We start from the raw sequence: 22,068 nt of genomic DNA on the forward strand, positions 1-22,068 counted from the left end.
GCAGAGCAGAAGTGGAGGGTGAGTTCTACTCCATGTGACCTCTGTATTCTTTGGAGAGATACTGAGGCACAACATAAGGTGTAAGGCCCAAATCTACACCAGCCATGTCCATAATCAAACATCACATTCTTCTCATAAATGAGGTCGATAATGGGGGAGCCCCCTGCCCCACCACCTCTACCCCCAAGCACAGCAGCCTGCCAGGCTTCTCCTACCTGGAAACTGATTCTGGGCATTAAACGACCCTTAAACAGACAACAATTGGGTCACTCTGGGTCCTTCTATAACTGTGGACAGGCTAGGCATGAAGCCATGGGAAGAAACTCACACTGGGAAGTCAGTGGGTCACCTCTCCCTGACCTTCCAACTTGCAAAGGAACATAAAATTCTTTCCTTGAGGTTTTCGGTTATGTTCACCCAAAAACCATCTCCGTTTAATGTCTGACACACAGCAGAGCACTGAAGTTAACCCAAATATTTGTGATCACTGTTTTGCAGTGCAATTTGCACCCATAAACCAGCAATTCAGAGATGAGTTACCAACTGGACCACCATCTCCAACATAGACACTCAGTAGCAGCAGTGTGTACTATCTACAAGATGCATTGCAGGAATTCACCAAAAGATCCTCAGACAGCACCTTCCAAACCCATGACCACTTCCATCTTGAAGGACAAGGGCAGCAGGTACTTGGGAACACCACCACCTTCAAGTTCCCCTCCAAGCCACTCACCATCCTTACTTAGAAACATATCACCATTCCTTCACTGTCTCTAGGCCAAAGGGAATTGTGGACCAACCCACAGCAGGTGGACTGCAGCAGTTCAAGGCGGCAGCTCATGACCACCTTCTCAAGGGGCATCTATGGATGGGTAATAAATGCTGGCCCAGCCAACGACGCCCACATCCCATGCATTAAGAATAAACTTTGAAAAATCAGGCCAACTGAGAGACCAGATCAGAGAAATATTACAAACTAGGGATATTGTGGCAAGTAACTCACCTTCTGACACCCCAAGTCTATCCACCATCCACAAGACACAAGTCAGGAGTGCGATGGAATACTCCCCACTTGCCTGAACGGGTGCAACTCCAACAACACAAGATGCTTGACACCAGCCAGGACAAAGCAACCCCTTTGGTTTGTTTGTAGATGTGGTGCCAATCAATCCCTCCATCACCAGAGCTCAGTAGCAGCAGTGTGTATGATCTACAAGATGTACTGCACAAATTCACCAAAGATCCTCAGACACCACCTTCCAAACCCATGACCACTTCCATCTGGAAGGACATGGGAAGAAGGTCCTAGGGAACACCACCCCCTACAAGTTCCCCTCCAAGCCACTCATCACCCTGACTTGGAAACATACCGTCGTTCCTTCACAGCCATTGGGTCAAAATCCTGGAAATCCCTCCCTACCAGCATTGTGGGTCAACCCACAGCAAGTGGATTGCAGTGATTAAGAAGGCAGCTCACCATCACCTTCTCAAGGGCAAATAGCCCATCCCTGGCCAGCCAGTGATGTCCAAGTCCCACGGATTAATAAAAATAAGTGGTCATTTGCCCCATTGTGCCTGCACCAGCTCTACCATTATTTGGCATCAATCTCCTGCCTTTTCCCCATATCCCTGCACACCATTTCTACATCCAAAGGAATTATCCAATGATAACTTGAATGTTCAATTGAGCCTGCCTCCACATTTCCAGATGGTGCATTACAAACTCAACCACTCTTTTTCTGAAAACGTGTTTTGTTCTCACATCACCCCTGCTTCGTTGGCACATCGCAGAAGAGACAGAAATGATATTGGTTTTCTCAAGCAGAATATGTTTATTCCGCCCCCCCCCCCCCCGCCGTCAGCAATACTTCATCATCAACACCTGAAGATTCTTACAACACCCCCACTATTTTAAAAGGTAGAATAATGGAGATAAATGGGGAAACTTCAAAGAGAGAGTGGAAAGAGTTTGAATTAATCATCTCTGGACCCCCCTTGAAGCACTTTTGAGTCAATGAGACAATCTTGGGACGTAGCTGCTTTTGCAAAGTAGGAAAAGGGTGAGACTCCAGGGTTCAGATATCGAGATCCATAGAAGTGGAAAGGTAATTGGACAAGCTGTGAAATAGAGCAGAATTGATGCTAGGTTTTACAAACTCAGGCATTAGACTTCTTTTAAATGCAGCTGCTCAGCCTTGCCATTACTTTCTCAGCTCCATCAGTTGGTCACTGCAGGATTTATAGTGAACAACATGCATTGGAAAAGTAGCATGGAGTACCAATCCAATTTAAATTTCACACAGACTTTGCACAACCTGTAAGTAATAAGGAAAATTAATTCCCTCCTGTCTCAGAAGTAAAGTTTTTTTTAAGAACTAGGTTTACTTTTTCTTTGGGGGAGGGGGGTTGTTGGCTGGAATTAGCTCCTCCCTTTTTAACCTTCTATCGCCCACATTAAGAGTTTCCTTTTAGCATACAGCTATTAGGCTTCAATTAAAACTTCTTGTTTGGAAAACGAAGGCACTAATGATGATAGTTTTCAAGTCAGAGTCATGGAGATACACGTCCTGCAGCCCATCACATCTAACCCCATTGTCAGCACTCAGCTCATAACCTTTGCAAGTACACATCTAAATCTTTCTTCAATGTTTGAAGGTTCCTGACCCTGCCACCCTTGGAGGCAGTGAGTTCTAGATTCCCACCACCCTCTGGGTGACTAAAAGGAAGACAATTAATACTTACTGAAATGAAAAGAACAAGCACGGACACACATGATACCTTTCACAGGGAGAGTGTGCAGTACAAACTGGCAAATAAACGGTACACTGTTTTTTAACATCCTTAGTTTGGAGATGCTGGATTCTTGAAAAAACTGGACCGAAGGGCCTGTTTCCACACTGTTAGTAATCTAATCTAATCTAATCTAATCAACTCCCTATCTCCTGAGATGTAGCAAATCAAATCAAGGCAGGAAAGAAAATCATGATGTGAAAATGGAGGGGAGGAAACAGCAGGAAAGGACACAGGGAATAAACCAGAGAGCAAACTAACATTACATAACAAAAAACAAAACTAAACACTCTCTGTCTGAACACTCACAACTTAAGTAAATAAAACTGATTCAATGGAGATTCAGGATGAAGATTTGGCTGAGATGGAGATAGTAGGAGAAAGAAGTTACTATTGGGAGTGGTCTTAAGGTTTCCAAACTTTAACCAAGTATAGAACGAAGTATCCAGAAATATAAGGTGCTTATGATAAAGGGACAGAGATAACCAAGGATGGTTTAATCTACACAGGCACTGGAAAATCAGAGGCCCGATGGCAGACAAGATGAGTATTTCATACAGATAGTTTCATAAAGCAGCACATTCTGGAGCCAACCAGACAGCAGGTTATATTAGACTTGGTATTGTGTAATGTTACAGGGGTAAATATTTATCTCAAAGTAAAAGGTATCCCTAGGTAGCAGCAATCACAATACAATTGAATACCATGTTTAACAGACCAATATCCATTTGTTGAATTAGGCTGCAAAAGACTTTGATTTGATTTGATTTATTATTGTCATACCTCTCAAGATGCAATGAAAAATACTGTTTTGCGTGCTATCCATACAAATCATACCTTACAGACCTATGTAGGGTAAGAGAACAAAATGCAGAATGTGGTATTACAGCTAGAGAAGCTGAGAAAGGTCAGCTCTAATAGATGTGAGGTCCATTCCTAAGTCTAACAACAGTGGGGAAGAAGCTGTTCTTGAATCTGTTGGTTCGTGTCTTCAAGCATTCGTATTCATCTGATGGTCAGGTGAAAGAGTATAACCAAATTGGGAGGTGTCTTTGTTTATGTAGGCTGCTTTCCTGAGGCAATGGGAAGTACAGACAGAGTCAATGGCTGGAAGGCTGATTTTCATGATGGAATGGGCTGTGTTCACATCTTTCTGTAATTGCTTGTGGCAGATCAGTTGCCCTCCCAAGCTTTGATGTATCTAGATAGGATGCTTCCTATGGTGCACCTATTTCTTGTAAATCTACAGAAGGAAAGACCTCTCTGGGGAAGCACCCAGCTCTGAAATACAAAGTTGAATGAACAAGATGTGCTCTCAGTCAACTCTGGAGACATTTTAGTTGATTTCTGGGGGGACCAAAGTTTCATTACGCAATCTTACATTTAATTGAAAAAGGAGGAATAGGGCCAAGCATTTTAAACTTAAATAAGGGCAAATATTTTGGCCAGAAAGCTAGAATACTAGCTTGGAGGAGAGACCAATAGACAGGCAAAGGCAGATATTTAAGAGAATATATCAAAACACTGAGGATACTCCAAAAAAGAACTGAAGAGAAGACCAATTAGTTAACGAAAGAAGTTAGGGAAAGCATCAATGTTAAGGAAAAAGCATATCATTCCATGAAGATGAACAGCAGTTCAGATGATTGAACAGAAGATAAAGAATGGCAGAGATTAATTTTAATATTAATCAGGAGAAAGAATATTATAAGAAGCTAGGTAGAAATGTTTAAAGAATATTTCAAGAGATTCTAGAGGTAGTTAAAATGGAAATGAGTAAGTAAAGTGCGCGTTGTTCCTCTAGACAGAGTGAATGAGGAGTTAATGGCAAATAAGGAGGAGATCATGGAAGGAATTAACAAATAATTTTCTTCTGTCTTCACTTCAGAAGATACAAAAATTCATCCAGTATCAGCTGTAAATTAGGTGGTGCCAGAGAACTTGGTGAAATTACATCACTCGTGAAGCAGTGCACAGCAACTGGATTGAGCCCCCAGACTCACAAGTTCCTGGATCATGATATCTTTAATAAAGATAGTAAAAGCATTGTTGTTAGATTTTCAAAATCTGCTAGATTCTGAAAAGATTCCACCAGAATGGAAAGTGACATATACCACCCCTTTATTCAAGAATAAGGGAGGCGGGAAACAAGAAACTCTAGGCCTGGAAGTTTAGCATCTGTCATGGGAAAGATGTTTGAATTAATCATGAAGGAGGTTACAGTAGGGCAAATTGGTAAATCACAAGCTAATTTGGAAGAGTCAGCATGGTCTTGTCAGAGGGAAATCATGTTTAACCAATTTATGGCAGTTATTTGAAGGAATAACACTCACTGTGCTTAATGGGGAGTTGTATGCTTAGACTTGGATTTCCAGAACCAACCATAAGGTACAACACAAAAAGGTCATTGCAGAAAATAAAAGCACATGACATAGGCAGTGACATATTAGTATGGATATAAATTGACTGACTGGCAGAAAACAGATGGTGTACACAATAGGTCGGTGTCTGATTGTCAGAATATGACAAGTGAACTCTGCAGGGGTGTGTACTCGAGCCTACTCTTTTCATAATTTACATCAATGACTTAGACAAGAGAAGGGAAGGCACAGTAACTAAACCACTGACAAGACAGATAGTAAAGTACACTGAGGAAGACATAGGGAGTTTTCAGATGGATACAGCTGGGTAACAGGTTTGGCAGATGGAAAACAATGTGGGAAAATGTGACATTGTTCATTCTAGCAGGAAGAATAACAAACCAGGTTATTTAAATGGAGAATGACATCAGAGTTCCAAGGGTTTAGGGATTGTAGGCATTTTGGTGTATGAGTTAACAAAGAGTTACAGCATGTAATTAAGGTGGTTAATGGGATTCTTCCCTTAATTATCAAAATTACTGAATATAAAAGGAAGGGTGTCATGCTTCAGTTAGACAGAGCTGAAAATGTGTTGCTGGAAAAGCACAACAAGCCAGGCAGCCAGAGAGCAGGAGAATCGACGTTTCGGGCATGAGCCCCGTGGCGAGACATCGAACGCCCCACGCCTAACCCCGCCCCCACTCCCAGCTCCAGCCCTGCTGTGTTTTCACCACCCCTCCAGAAGTACCCCTCTCTGAGGATGCAAGATCAGTCCTTGGCAGAGGCCTCACCTTCATTCCCCTACGCTCTCGGATTAACGGATTCAACACGCAGCGAGACATTGAACTTGTCGATTCTCCTGCTCCCTGGATGCTGTCTGACCTGCTGTGCTTTTCCAGTAACACATTTTCAGCTCTGATCTCCAGCATCTGCAGTCCTCACTTGGTGACAGCACATCTTGAATAGCGTGTAGAGTTTTGGTTTCCTCATTTGAGGAAGGATATCCAAGATCTTGAGGTTTGGAAAATAAGGTTGTTGAAGGATGAATGCTTTCGCTTGTGGATCGGTCCAGAACTAGGAAACATTTTTAAAACTTGATGTTGCCCAATCAAAATTTGATGTTTCCAAATCTGAATGTAGAGAACTTCTTCTCTCTCAGTGGGCTGTGAAACTTTGCAAGCTTCCACCTGAGAAGATGGAGGAAGTAGCAGATTTGAGGAGGGAGGGGTCAGTGAATATTGATAAGACAAAGGTGGATAGATTCTTGATTGGCAGGGAAATCAGCGGTCGATGACAATGTGAATTTGAAACACAAAAGGGATCAGGCATTATCTTAGTGAATGGTGGAGCAGGCTCAGGAGGCTGAATGGCTTACTGCTCCTATCTTGTATGTTTGTGTGTTCAACCTTGGAGCTTGGAGAGCATAACATTACTTTCTCAATGGCAGAACCTCAGTCGATCTTATCATTCAATAGCACCGTCCTCTCCTGTGGTATACATTGTTGTGGGTATTTGAAATTTGGCACTCTTACATTTTCCTGATGAATACATGATGAAAATCTTTAACATCTCATATAACTTTTCAACAATATTAACATTCTATCTGGCCAAGCAACTGTATACTTTCTATTGTTAAAGATCTAAGACAAATGTGCCTCTGTTTTGGCACGAAGGAATCTCCTTTCAACTTTCAAACTTCTTCCGAAGGCTTTTAACTACCTTAGAAAAGGATTTGGCTGAACGTGTCTGACTTTAAATGATCATGATCATAGAGAACTTCACTTTAACTTGGCAATCCAGGTTATTAATTAATTCAAGAGAATCATCTTTGCCAAAGCCATTCAGCTAAACTCCAAGCATTGAAAACTATCATCATCAGATTTCAAAGGAAAACTCACATCAAATAATTTTGTACTTATTTGGTGTAGGTTCCAGTATTGGGATTTGTAAAGGTGTAGTCTGAAACTGTGTGGAGCTTGCATCCCACTACAATGCTGCATGTGAACATGTGAACAGATGGCAGAGAGATGGAGGGGGAGGAAGATCATGATTTTAGCACTGTAAGACTTAGTCATGCCGAGCTGCATGTAGTTTCTTACTAGATCAGAAACCAATTGCTGATGAATATGCTAGTGACTCAGTGATTGGTCTGAAGTGAGACTAATCAATATAGAATATTACTACAGAGCCTTTACATAATCAGTTGGGTGCATCAACTTTGCTTTGGTGTTTCTACTTTCAATATTACCTTAACAATATTACCTTAACAATATTACCTTAACACATTCTTATGGAAGTGAGGGGACACTCAAAAGGGACAAATCAGAATTTTTATCTACAGGCCATTCTGCTTTAATGCGCGTGTCGTCAATGCAAATTCACCATTGTGCGATTTATAAATTGGGAACACTGCTTCTAAAGTGCAAACTTATAAAACAGGTGTTGGCTGTAATGCAATTATATTGATACCACTGTTTCTAAAGTGGGATCTTTCTACAACAAGAACGCGACTACTGTGTTATAGAAGAACTGACTGTTTATCAAAACGAAAATCACTTGGTTACATGAACATCAAAGAGTGCTCTCTCGCAGACCAGGAAGGCTCAGAGGTGTGGTTATGGCAGTCCATGGTCAATTCAGTGGACATCAGTGAAGCCATCCTTACCAATGTATTCTCACCGTAGTAAGAGGGAGTAATTTTCACTTCTTGCAGCGAGTTTAGCTGACAGTCACAGGTCAACACTCTGCTGTACACCTTACCCAATTCTTAATTGAGGAATGTACAAACAGCATGTACAATGAACAGCCAATTTGTATCTGATAGATTCTTGTCTAAGGGAAAACTCCTCCTCCTCCTGAGTATTCTAACTGGGGAGGTTATGTCCTCTACTTCACAACAGGCTCAACCTGCAGCCAGAAATCCTGTGCTCAGAAACAAATTGGCTTTTGGCAGCATTGGGTTGGATCCACTGCAGATGCATGGTCAGCTTCTGCCTTCAGTGCTGACTTGTTGGTTTACAGACAACAGCTTTACTTGTGAACATAACCTGCTTGAATTTCACTCAGCAACTATGGTAGTAGCAGGGGCTGGCCCACTCCTTTCTTCCCCTCTAATATTCTACTTTTGAACTATCCTCATCCTTTTAGTTTTGCCTACTCTTCCTAAGATTCTGCCATTTCAGTATCTACTGAGTTTTTTTTTATATGCGTACATGGGATACGGGCATCACTGGCTAGGCCAGCACTTATTATCCATTTCTAATTGCTCAGGGAGCAGTTAACAGTTAACCATATTGGTTGACTTTGAGGATACAACCATTGGATCTGGAGATACATGTAGGCCAGTAAGGATGTCAAATCCCCTTCCCTAAAGAAGGCAAGTAACTCAGATGGGATTTTCCTGAAAATTGACAATGATTTCATTGTCATAATGAGACTCTCAATTCCAGACTTTTAATGAATTGAAATTCCACTATCTGCCATGGTAGGATTTAAACTTGGGTCCTCAAAACATTACATCAGCCTCAAGGTTAATAGTCTAGCAATAATGGCACAAAGCCATCACCTCCACCATTTACCTCACGTCTTGTCTACAGAAACTGAATATAAGATCTAGGCACAGGGAATGCTACAAGAGCTCAGGAAGGTCTGGCAACATCTGTGGAGAGAAATCTAGAGTCAACATTTTGAGTTCTTTCTGACTCTTCTTCAGATTCAGAGTCTTCAAGGGTGGCAAGGTGGTTCACAGCACCAGGGACCCAGGTTCAATTCCAACCTCGGGCGACTGTCTGTGTGGAGTTTGCACATTCTCCCCATGTTTGCGTGGGTTTCCTCCGGGTGCTCCGGTTTCCTCCCACAGTCCAAAGATGTGCAGGTTAAGGTGAATTGGCCATGCTAAATTTCCCGTAGTGTTAGGTGCACTGGTCAGAGGGAAATGGGTCTGGGTGGGTTACTCTTCAGAGGGTTGATGTGGCCTGGTTGGGCCGGAGGGCCTATTTCCGCACTGTAGGGGAATCTTGTCTAATCTTCTGAAGAAATGTCAGATTGGAGTCAAAACATTAACTCCATTTCTGGTTGCACAGATACTTCAGAGCTGCTGAGTTTCTCCAGCATTCTCTGTCATTGTTCCAGATTTCCAGCACCGGCAGCACTTTGCTTTTACTTGAATGTAAGATCAGCTGAAATTAAATTAAATTAAATATTGGGAAGGTCAAAACCATTGTTTTCAATCCCCTACAAGATCTTGGTTTCCTTGTAATTGACTTTTGCCCTTTCCCTCCCGGCTGCTGAAGTTTAATCCAGATTGGTCCAGGCAGTGTCCTATTTCATCAGAGATGTGCTTCTGACCCTTACCTTCTCAAGTACTAAAAGCACATGTTACTGCTTCAGAATCACTCAAACTTGTCGCCTCTGTACTTCTGATTACAGCCTCCTACATCTTTGGCGGCTATATTATTAAGCAACTCTGAAATCTCCTTGTTGTATGTTTTTGCCTCTCTATTAACTGCATGCTAACTCCAAGCAGCAGCAAGAGGAAACCGAACTGAACAGCTATAAAGCCAATCCTCCCAGGATAGTGGCAGAGTAGAATTCCTGAGCCGGAGCTCGTCTGCTCAATCCAATTGTTTTGCTTTTTCCCCTTTTTTATCTCCCACCCTCAGGCAGCAATGGCAACATCCAGGGTGAAAGACTCCCAACCTCAGTGTGGACATAGCCTCAAGGTGAAACCCAGTGCAGTCTGGGTTGGAACGACTGTCATTCTGAACTCTTTCTTTTCTTATTTTTGTTTTTGCTGGACTTGTTATTTCTGTTCCTCTTAAGAATTGGTACTTAAGAATATGTACCTAGGTACCTAACAAAGCGGCGACTTGTAAACCTTTCACTCTATTCATGCGAGTACATGTGACAACAAAGCTAATTCTAATTCTCTCTCCCTGTTGTGGTTCTGTTTGCCGAGCTGGGAGTTTTTGTTGCAAACGTTTCGTCTCCTTTCTAGGTGACATCCTCAGTGCTTGGGAGCCTCCTGTGAAGCGCTTCTGTGCTGATTCCTCCGGCATTTATACTGGTTTGAATCTGCCACTTCCGGTTGTCAGTTGCTGTCCGCTGCAGTGGCCGGTATATAGGATCTAGGTCGATGGTTCTGTTGATAGAATTTGTGGATGAGTGCCATACCTCTAGGAATTCCCTGGCTGTTCTCTGTTTGGCTTGCCCTATAATAGTGGTGTTGTCCCAATCGAATTCATGTTATTTGTCATCGGAGTGTGTGGCTACTAAGGATAGCTGGTCGTGTTGTTTCGTGGCTAGCTGGTGTTCATGGATGCGGGTTGTTAGCTGTTTTCCTGTTTGTCCTATGTAGTGTTTTGTGCAGTCCTTGCATGGGATTTTGTACACTACGTTGGCACGTTAGCAAAACCAACGTGGTGTACAAAATCCCATACAAGGACTGCACAAAACACTATATAGGACAAACAGGAAGACAGCTAACAACCCGCATCCATGAACACCAACTAGCCACGAAACAACACGACCAGCTATCCTTAGTAGCCATACACTCCGATGACAAATAACATGAATTCGATTGGGACAACACCACTATTATAGGGCAAGCCAAACAGAGAACAGCCAGGGAATTCCTAGAGGCATGGCACTCATCCACAAATTCTATCAACAGAACCATCGACCTAGATCCTATATACCGGCCACTGCAGCGGACAGCAACTGACAACCGGAAGTGGCAGATTCAAACCAGTATAAATGCCGGAGGAATCAGCATAGAAGCGCTTCACAGGAGGCTCCCAAGCACTGAGGATGTCACCTAGAAAGGGGACGAAACGTTTGCAACAAAATTTCCCAGCTCGGCGAACAGAACCACAACAACGAGCACCCGAGCTACAAATCTCACAAACTTTGAATTCTCTCTCCCTCCCTGAAGACATTTGTCAAAATATCGCCTTTTGCTCCAACATCAAGTTTTGTGGCTCAATATCAAAGTCCATTTTGAAAGAACTCCTGAAGCACTTTGAGATGTTTTATTATCCTAAAGGTGCTGTGTGAATAGGAGTTGTTACTTTTGGCAAAGGCTTCTCCAAAAGTTTTGTTTCTGCTAGTACTCACACATTCAGATGGCAGTTGTAATTTATATAAATGATTTGGATGAAAATATGGATTGTCCAATTAGTACATTTACAGCTCATTTGAAAAATAGTGGAGTTGTGGATAGTAAGGAAGGTTATCAAAGGATACAGCAGAATATAGATCTGTTGAAAAACTGGGTGGAGAAATGGCAGGTGAAGTTTAATCTGGACAAGTGTGAAATTATGCATTTTGGGAAGCCAAATGCAGAGGATGTATACAGTCAAGGACAGGACCCTTAGGAGCATTCACATACAGGGGGATGTTGGGATGCAAGAGCATAGCTCCCTGAAAGTGGAGACAAAAGTGGGTATAGTTTTAAAGGTAGCATATAGTATGCTTGTCCTTTAAGGGCACTGAGTATAAAAGTTGGCAAGTCATGTCAAGTGTATAAAACTTTAGTGAGGCCACATTTAGAGTACTGTGTACAGTACTGATCACCACACTCTAAGAAGCTCATGGAGACTTTGAAGATAGTGCAAAGAGGTTTACCAGGATGGTGCCGGGAGTGGAGTCTTTTTTAGCGCTAAGGAGAAGTTGAACAATCATAGGTTGTTTTCATTAGACCATCAGAGGCTGATGGAGTGGGGTGGGGTGGGGTGGGTATCTACTAGAAATACATACAATTATGAGAGGCATGGATAGAATGGGATCTTTTTTTCAGGATGGAAAGGTCAAATACTTGGAGGCATAGGTTCAATGCGAGAGGGGAGAAAGGTTAAAGGAGATGGCAAGGCAAGTTTTCTTTTATTTTTACACAGAGGGTGGTAGATGCCTGGAACACATCGCTAGGAGGTGGTCGAAGCAACTGCGATAGCAAAGTTTAAGAGGCAGTTAGACAGACACACAGACAGGCAAGGAATACGGGGATACAGACCATGTGTGCGCAGATGGGATTGGTTTAGAATGGCAACATGATCAGCACAGACATGGTGGGCTGAAGGGCCTGTTCCTGTTCTGTACTAGTCTATGCTTATTCAAATGTTTTTATTCTTCCACAGGTTTCTCTCGAGATCAATTGCAACAGCACCTGTTGCTGTGAATAATTATGTAAATAAATTTACTCCAGAGAACTGTGCGCTGTTACTACTTGACTTTTCAAGCACGTTTTATATCAATTACAGGAAAATAACGGAATAGAAATGAAGTAGTTCAGTCATTTATGAGCTGCTGAAACCTAGGAGTGCCTGGCGAGTTCATTTCTAGGAGTGTTTTAAAAACATCCCTAAGTGTTTCCACTATTTCAGCAATACCAAAACCAGCAAAAGGACCAAATTAAGCTTTTAAATAGCTTGTTCCTTTTCACCACACTGTTTTGAGGGATACCAGTATAACACAGCAAGGGAGCACCAGAAGCAGTGTCCCACACTTTAATAATATTAAACATTAGCCTGATCCCACTTCAACTTTCAGAACATTTTAGTTCAGTTATACACTCATGCCTGAGTTTCAAGGGTCTGGGTTCAAGTCCTACTTAGCTCTGCGCAAAACTGAGGCCATGTGTTCAATCCAGTGCAGATGAATTGCTGTGTTTCAGAAAACACAATCTTAGAAGCATAGCATGGCCAATCCACTGAACCTCCGCATCTCTGTGGGAGGAAATCAGAGCAAACCCACGCAGATACGGGGAGAATGGGTAAACTCCACACAGACAGGCACCCAATGCTGGAATCAGACCTGGGTCCTTGGCGTTGTGGGGCAGCAGTGCTAACCAGTGAGCTACCATGTCAGATTGAACAGGGACCTGGTTTACCTGTTGGTTGGATGTAAAAGATCCCATGACACTACTTTGAAGGACAACATGGGACTTTATTCTCCAGTATCTTGGATCATATCGGTTGGACGTCAAAAACCAAAGAAAGCTTGCCATGTCATTATTGCGTGACTGTTTGTGGGAGCTTGCTGTACATAAATTTGCCATGTTTCCTAAATGACATGGCGACAAAATATCAAAAACATTTCAAGGTGGGAAAAGTTCTAGATTAATGCAAGTCTCTTTCTTTGCACTCCACCTAAGATCTGCATTCTGACTGGAGGGATTTTTCTGCAATTCTCTAGCAGCCTGACTCTGCTCCTGCTTACCCAGCTCCATTCAGGCATGATTACTGGCTAAGAATGTTGCCGGCTGAAACTTGCCAAACAAACAGTTCCCATCGTGGACTCTAGCCAAATAAGAGAATGGCTCAACCACAATACTTGAATTACATTGACAATAATGGCACTTTGCAATGTGCATTGAATGAAGGTTATAATTTGACATGCTTAAACTTTGATTGCTTCCGACATTTTATTACTGAAACAAGCAATAATACTGCCAACAGCTAGTACAGAAACATGAACCTGTTAAGCCTAAAGCATATCAGAACCTTAGTGCTCAGTTTGGAACAAAGCAGAATCCAAGAGTAAACAATCATTTGCCATATTGCTGGCTGCTATCACATTTAGAATAATATTCTTAACTTCTTATCTGAACAAATAGAGCAAGATTTCTTCTTGTTATTTTACTGTATAAACTGTAGGGCCTGAAATTGAGCATTGGCGTCTCCAAGCATGAAAATTACTCAAGCCCAAACTTCATACTAATGTGAAACAAATGAGAGAAACATGAAGCGTGAAATTAAATTCTTCCAGAACTAAATATTTCCCTGTATGTTTTGTCTGTAAACAAATCAAAATCCATTAAAAATGGTCATATTGACACCCATCAACCTGTGAGTTATATTGACAAATTAATTGGAATATAGCTCTTCATCAAACCAAAAATTAAAATGACCCTTTTACGATAATAGTGACTCATATTTTTTTTTAATTGAGCAGAGTATCAAAAATGTATTTATGGGTTAATGGTGTTCATTAGCTTGCACATTTTTAACAGTTAAGCCAAGGCCAGACAGAGCAATGGAATTACTGTACTGCTAACCAGTGGGATGGAAATTCAGTATTCATTCATGGCATTGCAAAGATCATTCTGTCAAGTTGTTTTCCTTCTCCTTAAGCTTGTACCCCAGAAAGCCACACATGGATAAACAGATTCTTACCTCTTGCTGTAAATCTCTTATCAGTTTGCTCTTCCTTTCCACTTCAGCCTTTAAGAAGTTAATCTGTAACGGCAGCAGGTCTGTAATATTAAGTAACAGAGCACCAGAAACTACAACACTGCACAGAACAAATTTCTTTCATACAGTATGCAGCATTGTCACATATTTCTTAGTGTAAGAACCAGAAAACAAACAGGAAGTATTCGGTCTAAGACAGCTTACCCCAGCCTGCTGCTTTTCTGCTTTCACTGCAGCCTCAGTGATCTGCTTTTGAAGTGTTTCCTGAAGGGATTTCATTTCATCGCTGATTAAAAAGAAAGAAGTGATGTTTTTAAATACTGTCGGCACTGAAAAATCTTAGGAGTCACTTTTTGCATACGGAGCAGTTTTTTAACTTCAACTATTTAAGTTAAGCAAATTGGCAACAGATGTTTTAAAAATTCATTCATTCATGAGATGAGGACAGCATTCATGAGATGATCTAGGCAGCATTTATTATCCATCCAGAATTACCCAAAGGGCAGTTAAGAGTCAACCACATGTGACTCTAGACCCAGAGCAATGTAGGCCAGACCAGGTAAGGTTGACGATTTCCTTCCCTAGTGGGCCCAATGGGTTTTTTTCCCCCCAACAATCAACAATGGATTCATGGACATCATTAAACTCTTAATTCCAGATTTTTATTGAATTCAAATTCCACCAACTGCCTTGGTTGGGTTTGAACAAGTATAGGGGTAAAAAAATGAGGTCTGCAGATGCTGGAGATCACAGTTGAAAATGTGTTGCTGGTTAAAGCACAGCAGGTCAGGCAGCATACAAGGAATAGGAAATTCGACGTTTCGGGCATAAGCCCTTCATCAGGAATGAGGAGAGGGTGCCAGGCAAGTCTGCCTGGCACCCTCTCCTCATTCCTGATGAAGGGCTTATGCCCGAAACGTCGAATTTCCTATTCCTTGGATGCTGCCTGACCTGCTGTGCTTTAACCAGCAACACATTTTCAACTTTGAACATGTATACCTTAGTGATACTAGCACTAGGCCATTGTCTTCCCTATGTCACTCTCACATTATTCAGTATGTTTTGCACTCTTGCTGAATGTTCTCAACTTTTCTTGAAGGTTTTGGGACACTGCATTTGCAATAGGAGGAAATGATTGCTCAGCACAGGTTATGCAAACTGTGGTATGCAGTGGTATGATGCCACTGATAAGTAAAGAGAGGATTTTACACAAGCAACTCAACATTGTGAGACTGAAGGACATGGACTGAATGCAGAAAGCTGTAAAGATAAGTTGGAGATGTTGTGAAAATAAGAACAAGTCATCGTTTCTGCACTTGAAATGGGTTTTAACCAGATCGCTTTAAAATTTCAGTTCCATGCTTACTTCTACAGTTCATTCACTTCTCTGCCATCACTCCCTCATCCAGTCCCAACTAATCAATTACACTGAGTATCAATAATAAACAGATTCACAGAGACACTGTGAATGAGACACTGAAAGCTTTCATTCTTTGCTGTAAATGTATACAAATGGTAAACAAAAACAGACAGCATTTTAGAAGACAATGTAATTGTTTTAATGTAGGAGATAATTCAAGATTTTGCTTGATATCTGCTGAACTAAAATGGACTGTTTGAGTATATTAAATATTGAAACATAGAGTGACACAGTGGGTCAATGGTTAGCACTGCTGTTTCACAGCAGCAGGGACCCAGATTTGATTCCAGCCTTGGGCGACTGTGCAAACTCCACACAGACATTCTCCCAGTGTCTGTGTGGGTTTCCTCCAGGTGCTCCCACAGTCCAAAGATGGGCAGGTTAGGTGGATTGGCCATGCTAAATGCAGGGTTATAGGGATTGGTTGGGTCTGGGTCGAATGCTCTTCAGAGGGTCGGAGTGGACTCAATGGGCTGAATAACCCACTTCCACACTGTACGGACTCTATCTGAAAAGGTTCTTACCATGGCAGCAAAAGATCCAATTTTCCCATTTTCATTTTATCCAAGTGATCTAGTGCACCTTGGCACAGATCAAGAAAAGAAATCTTTCTTTGGGATATTCTATGTGCAAATTTGACATTCAGTAGTTTTGGACTGAATGGATATAGCAACTTCATGTTCTGTCAATTTATTGTACAAATATTGCAGTAGTAAAATAGTATAACTTTTCATTTGGTCCATTCGAATATTGTGAAGCTGGTTTGGTCAGTTGCAACAGTAACAGCAGATATAGGTGGAGATAAATACAAGGTTCAGGCAGTTCAATATTTGACAAGTTTTGGCCAAATACTATTTGTTATCAAGAACATGTTAACAGCTGATGTTGAACTTAGTGCACTGATGCTAAACTAAGCAATTGTTATGCTTCAATGCAAAACATTTGAAGGAAATATGAACTTATTTTCCAAGAGTTTCGGCAGTGGCAAGGCAGTGATCAGTAGTCAGCGACAATGCCGAGATCAGGCCAAAGTCTTGTAAGCGGCAGTGAAGCGTGATGTGTCCAGGTGGGTCGGAGCCCAGTGTTTTGGGGGAGAGCAAGCCCTCTTGGGGAAGCCCAGCTTGGGACATCTTTAGGTTCATGGCTCAAGAAAGGACTGTAGTGTTTGACATTTGAACTTTAGTTTTCTATTTTAATTTTTTTAATTTGAACTTTTTAATTTACAGTGGGTTCTACCACAAAACACACGTTTCTTCAACGTGAATTGACTAGAAGGCGATTGAAAAATTTAGATCATTATTTGTAGAATGTGAACTTTCCTTACCCATATTGTCTCTAACGTGATGTTGGTCCCATTAGTTTAAATGGTGCTGCAATTACATGATTTTCTCACAATCAAGGATTGGAATGGAACTACCGAGTTAAGTCAGAACAAGCTGTATTTCTTTATTTTTCTATTTCTGTAACAAAAATTTTGTACCTAGCTATTTTGCACCGAAGATGGCACCATGTTTGGCAACATTGTCCACTTCTCACTGTGCTCCTGTACACCGCACTTGAACACGCAAGACAATAAAACCGAAATCTAAATCGTAAATCTCGAAAAAGTTTACTTCATTAATGACTTTGATGCCAAACACAATAAGTGACAAAACTTGAACTTCCTGCAAGTAGGATTTAAGAACAAAGAAACGAGAGCAGGAAAAGCCAATAAAATCATTAATCTTTCCAACTCGATTCAACTTCCCTCCCAGCTTTTATAATGGAGCAGAGAATAGATCAGGGAATAACCTCAGAACCTGAACATTCACAGAAACAGTGAAGATTACGCTGGGGTTTGGGCCACTTGCTACCAAACAGGCAAGGGTTCAAAATCATTTTTAAGTGGAGTGATATCATGAAGAAATCAATATGCCTTTGTACTACTTGAGTCAGGCCTCTCAAAAATCCTGAACATGATATGTTATCAGAAGACAGGCACCAATCCAACTACAGCTCTTCAAAAGCTTTAACCATGTAATTGTGCAAGAAGTCTTCCTTTGCTGCTGGAAATGGCTTGTTCAGGCTCTTCAATATTTCACGTCTGGGAGAGATCACTCTGGCATGGAGTTTGGGCCACACACTTCTGCAACTTTCCTTCCGTTTCTACACCAACTGGAAGTCTGATTTGCTGTGTCCTCCTTGCCAAAAGGTGGAAGAAAATGAATACAATGATTTTGGATAAATCCCAAACCAGAGAAGAAAACCAGTAAAATTAAAATAATGGTACCACATGGAGTTAAACGTACCGTAACACTGCTCTGAGATACACAGAACAAGTTAGAGTGCCACGTGCAAGGCTAGAATCAGAGCTTGTTTTTACCTAGTTGATTTTAACCCTACTGCAAATCCTCTTGCAAGGGTGCCTGCCTTGAAGTAGTTTTCTTACTCTCTCTACAAGAATCTCAGAGTCCCTCTCTCTCACTGCAACCCTTAGGTCATCTCCTCTGCCCTGAAGCTCTTCAACCATGTCCTGGAACAAACTCTACTCTTTGCTCCCTTCCCCCACCCTCCTCTCTGACCTATCACCTCCATCCCCACCCCCATTCACCTATTGTACTTTATGCTACTTTCTCCCCCTCCCCACCCCCCCTCTCATTTATCTCTTCATTCTGCAGGCACCCTGCCTCTAAACCTGATGAAGGGCTTTTGCCTGAAACGTCTGTTTTCCTGTTCGTCAGATGCTGCCAGACCTGCTGTGCTTTTCTAGCTCCACTCTGATCTGGAATCAGAGGGGGTCAGGGTGTCAACTCTCTCAACCTCCTAATTTCATATTCGGGAAAAAACAAAATATTCCTGAAGAGCTGCTTATTAGAGGGATGGTGTCAGGCAATTCACCAATAACCAACCTCCAGAACAAATAGTGCACGGGCAGTTGTTTGAAAAGACACTGCAGTTCTGAACATTTGAGTGTCTGGCACCTTACAAGCTTCTACAAGGGACATCAATCACAGCTGACAAACAGCAGCAATCCATGCAGAGTTTAAAGCAGGTAACTGACTTGTTCACTGCAGCAAACACTCATTCTCCCTGTGGACATCCAGATACAAGAGAAGACATTGTGATAGTTGCAGGATTTCCTGCTGTTCAAAACATTACAGAGTGCACATATCACGCCTTATGTGGCCCTGGGCAAAATGGTAACCCTAGGACATCTACTCCCCATGTTGGTCACAATCCACAGAATAAACAGTTAAGTTGCCATATTCCCAGAGGCCCTTAGAGCTGCCCTTTCATGAGGGATGTCAGACTTCAGCTGTGGTGATGCGCTCAACCTGAAATCTGTCCTCCTTGCAGCAATGGGAGTGGCGATGGGGTTGTAGGGCTAGTGTGGCACATGGGAGGGTGATGGAAGTGGTGATGGGGTGGTAGGACCGCCTCACTGTACTGCCTCACAGCACCAGGGACCCGGGTCCGATTCCAGCCTCGGGCGACTGTCTGTGTGGAGTTTGCACATTCTCCCAGTGTCTGTGTGGATTTCCTCTGGGTTTTCTAGTTTCCTCCCACAGTCCAAAGATGTGCAGGTTAGGTGAATTGGCCATGCTAAATTTACCATAATGTTCAATGGTGTGCTGGCTAGGCAGGATGACCATGGAAAATGAAGGTTTACAGGGGTAGGTTGCTATGGACTAGATAGGCTGAATGGTCTGCTTCCAAACTGTAGGGATTCTATGTGAGCGATGTGGGGCCTTTGTTGGTCCAGAGCCCATTACAGTGACAACCTGAAGCCCATTGTGGAGACCCCACTGTAGCCAATATCCAGTGGAGCACAAGGAGGGAGGAAAGGGAAGTCCGTCTTTAGTAACATCTTCATGCCTTCTGTAATTCAAAATGTTGCTGTAGGGAATATATTACACTTTTCACTGTACTTATTTATTAAATACAAGTGACCATGAATTATTCAATTCATGAGGGTTACTGCACCTCAGACAAGGGGCAAGGTTGAGAAAGTGTGACCTTCAGGTTGACCTCAGCTGATGTGGGAATGGAACCCAAATGGTTGGTGTTGAACATCACAGCTGTCCAGACAGCTGAGCTCATCTACACCCTCCATAACGGAGTTTAACGTTGGTAAATGCTCATTTTCCTCCTCTCTGCATTCTTCTGCCAATTCCCCATGATCCGTTTGCCCCAGGCAAGCCCAAACAGTTAGTGCTGCACATCTCAGGTTCTCTTCAGATTTGCCAACTGGGCACTACCACCCTGACTGAGACAACCCTGTCAGAAGATGCAGTACTGTCAACTCCAACCCCAACTCTTTCAAATTCTTCTCTAATGAGGCTCCTGTCAGGATTAACCATGCAAGCAAGGGTCAGAAGTAGGCCATTTAGCCCCTTAATCCTGCTGCACCATTCAATAAGTTCATGAGTTCTTTATTCCACATTTGGGATGTGCATGTCGTTGACTAATCCAATATTAATAGACTGCCTCTAGTTTACCCTTGAGAAGGGGGTGGTGAGCTGCCTTCTTGACCCCTTGCAATCCATTTTGTGCAGGTAGAAGCACAATGCCATGAGGGAAGGAATTCCTTCACTATCGCTGTGACAGTGAAGGAACAGTGATATAGTTCCAAGTCAGGACGGTGAATGCCTTAGAGGGGAACTTGCAGGTTGTGTTGTTCCCTTGTATCTGCTGCCCTTGTCCTTCGAGATAGCATTGATCATGGTTTTGAAGATGTTGTCTAAGAAACCTTGGTGAATTTTTGCAATGTTTCTCATAGTTATCATGTTACACACTGCAGCCACGGAGTGTCGATGCTGAAAGGAGTGGATGTTTATGGGTGTGGTGTCAACAAGCACGCTGCTTTGTCCTGGATGGTATTAAGCTTCTTGAGAGTTGTTGGGGCTGCACCCATCCAGGCAAGTGGAGAGGATTCCATCACACTTTGGGGAATCACTCAGCGCAAGGTTCTGACCCTCTGACCTGATATTGTTACCACAGCATTTATAATACTCGTCCAGTTCAGTTTCTGGTCAACAGTAACTCCAGTTGATAGAGCAATTCAGTTATTGTGATCTTATTGAATATCAAGGTGTCAATGGATAGAGTCTGTCTTGTTGAAAGTGGTCATCACCTGGCATTTGTGTGGCACACATTATTTGCCGGGACATTGTTCAAGTTGTGTTTCTTTTGGGCATGATCAGTTTCATTATCTGACGAGTTGCAATAGTGCTTAACACAGAGATCATTGTGTTGATCTGATTGCAACCTCAAATCCCTCCTCACCCTGCTGATCTTTCACCCCAGTTTTGCAAAATTCTCTCGATCTCTGCCTTACAAATATCCAAGGTGGCTGCTTCGACCATTTTTTTCAGGAATAGAGTCCCACAGACTCTCAGCTCAACGAAGTAACACCAACTCCACATCAATAACTGCTCAGCTCCTTCCATTTCTATTGTTTCTATATGCAGCACCAGGATCAACGGCCATTGCCATAATTTAAAGTCTTTAAATCATTGATTAAGAGGCAGTCGTAGATGCAGATACAGTTACAACATTTAAAAGACATTTGGACAGATATACGAATAGGAAAGATTCAGAGGGATATGGGTCAAAAGCAGGCTGGCAGGACTAGTTTAGTTTGGGTAACTTGGTCAACATAGAGGAGTTGGACAGAAGGATCAACTTCAAAGTGATGACTCTAATTGCTTAACAGACACATCGGGTAAAAAAAAAAGTATCAATTCTTAACCCTCCAAATAACCCCAGTAGACACACACCAGGAAAAGAACAAAATGGATTTCTTTGCAGACATTAATTTTCTGAAAACAAATCATTTGTCGATAAATTATTGTGAAGTTGAACCAATATTTGATGGTAACCTTTGCTCGGGACAATCACCCTTCTCCCCATAATATGCCGTCCTCTATTGTGAGCTGGTCTCTCCAAGTCCAAAATGGTTTCAATTGTAGTTGTGACATCCCTTTGGTTTCCCCCATCAATACCAGGGGTTGCAGTTTGGAAAGGATTGAACCTGTGTATCCAAAGTCTGATATCATTACCTGTGACTGGGACAGTATCCACAAATTTAATATCATTACAAACTCTTCCAGTGGGTATACCACCAGTGGTGGATCTGCCAATGGGAGACAGTTCAATGCACCTGCATTCGTTACTTGGCCTCTTGGTCGTTGGTCTAGCTTACAATTATAACTAGAAATATCAGAACACACTGCTGATTGTGTGCTATGGGTGGTACTGACTTGTCCTCTTTCAGCATGCCAAATAGAGGTTTGTGATCTTTGATTTTCACGAATGTTCACCCATAAAG

At 42.2% G+C, this 22,068-nt stretch overlaps 1 protein-coding gene across 3 annotated transcripts in view; it reads right to left on the reverse strand.

Annotated features, from left to right (window-relative positions):
• Positions 1–22,068, reverse strand: part of luzp2 (leucine zipper protein 2) — a 383,970-nt gene that overhangs the window by 161,961 nt on the left and 199,941 nt on the right. For all 3 annotated transcript variants that reach the window (XM_060838606.1, XM_060838604.1, XM_060838605.1), the window contains exons 4-5: positions 14,543–14,624; positions 14,321–14,383 (exon numbers count right to left, since the gene is read on the reverse strand). In XM_060838606.1, the coding sequence (XP_060694589.1) occupies positions 14,321–14,383; positions 14,543–14,624 (145 nt within the window). The remainder of the gene's footprint in view (positions 1–14,320; positions 14,384–14,542; positions 14,625–22,068) is intronic.

The sequence above is a fragment of the Hemiscyllium ocellatum genome, chromosome 18 (assembly GCF_020745735.1).
Source record: "Hemiscyllium ocellatum isolate sHemOce1 chromosome 18, sHemOce1.pat.X.cur, whole genome shotgun sequence".
NCBI classification, from domain to species: domain Eukaryota; kingdom Metazoa; phylum Chordata; class Chondrichthyes; order Orectolobiformes; family Hemiscylliidae; genus Hemiscyllium; species Hemiscyllium ocellatum.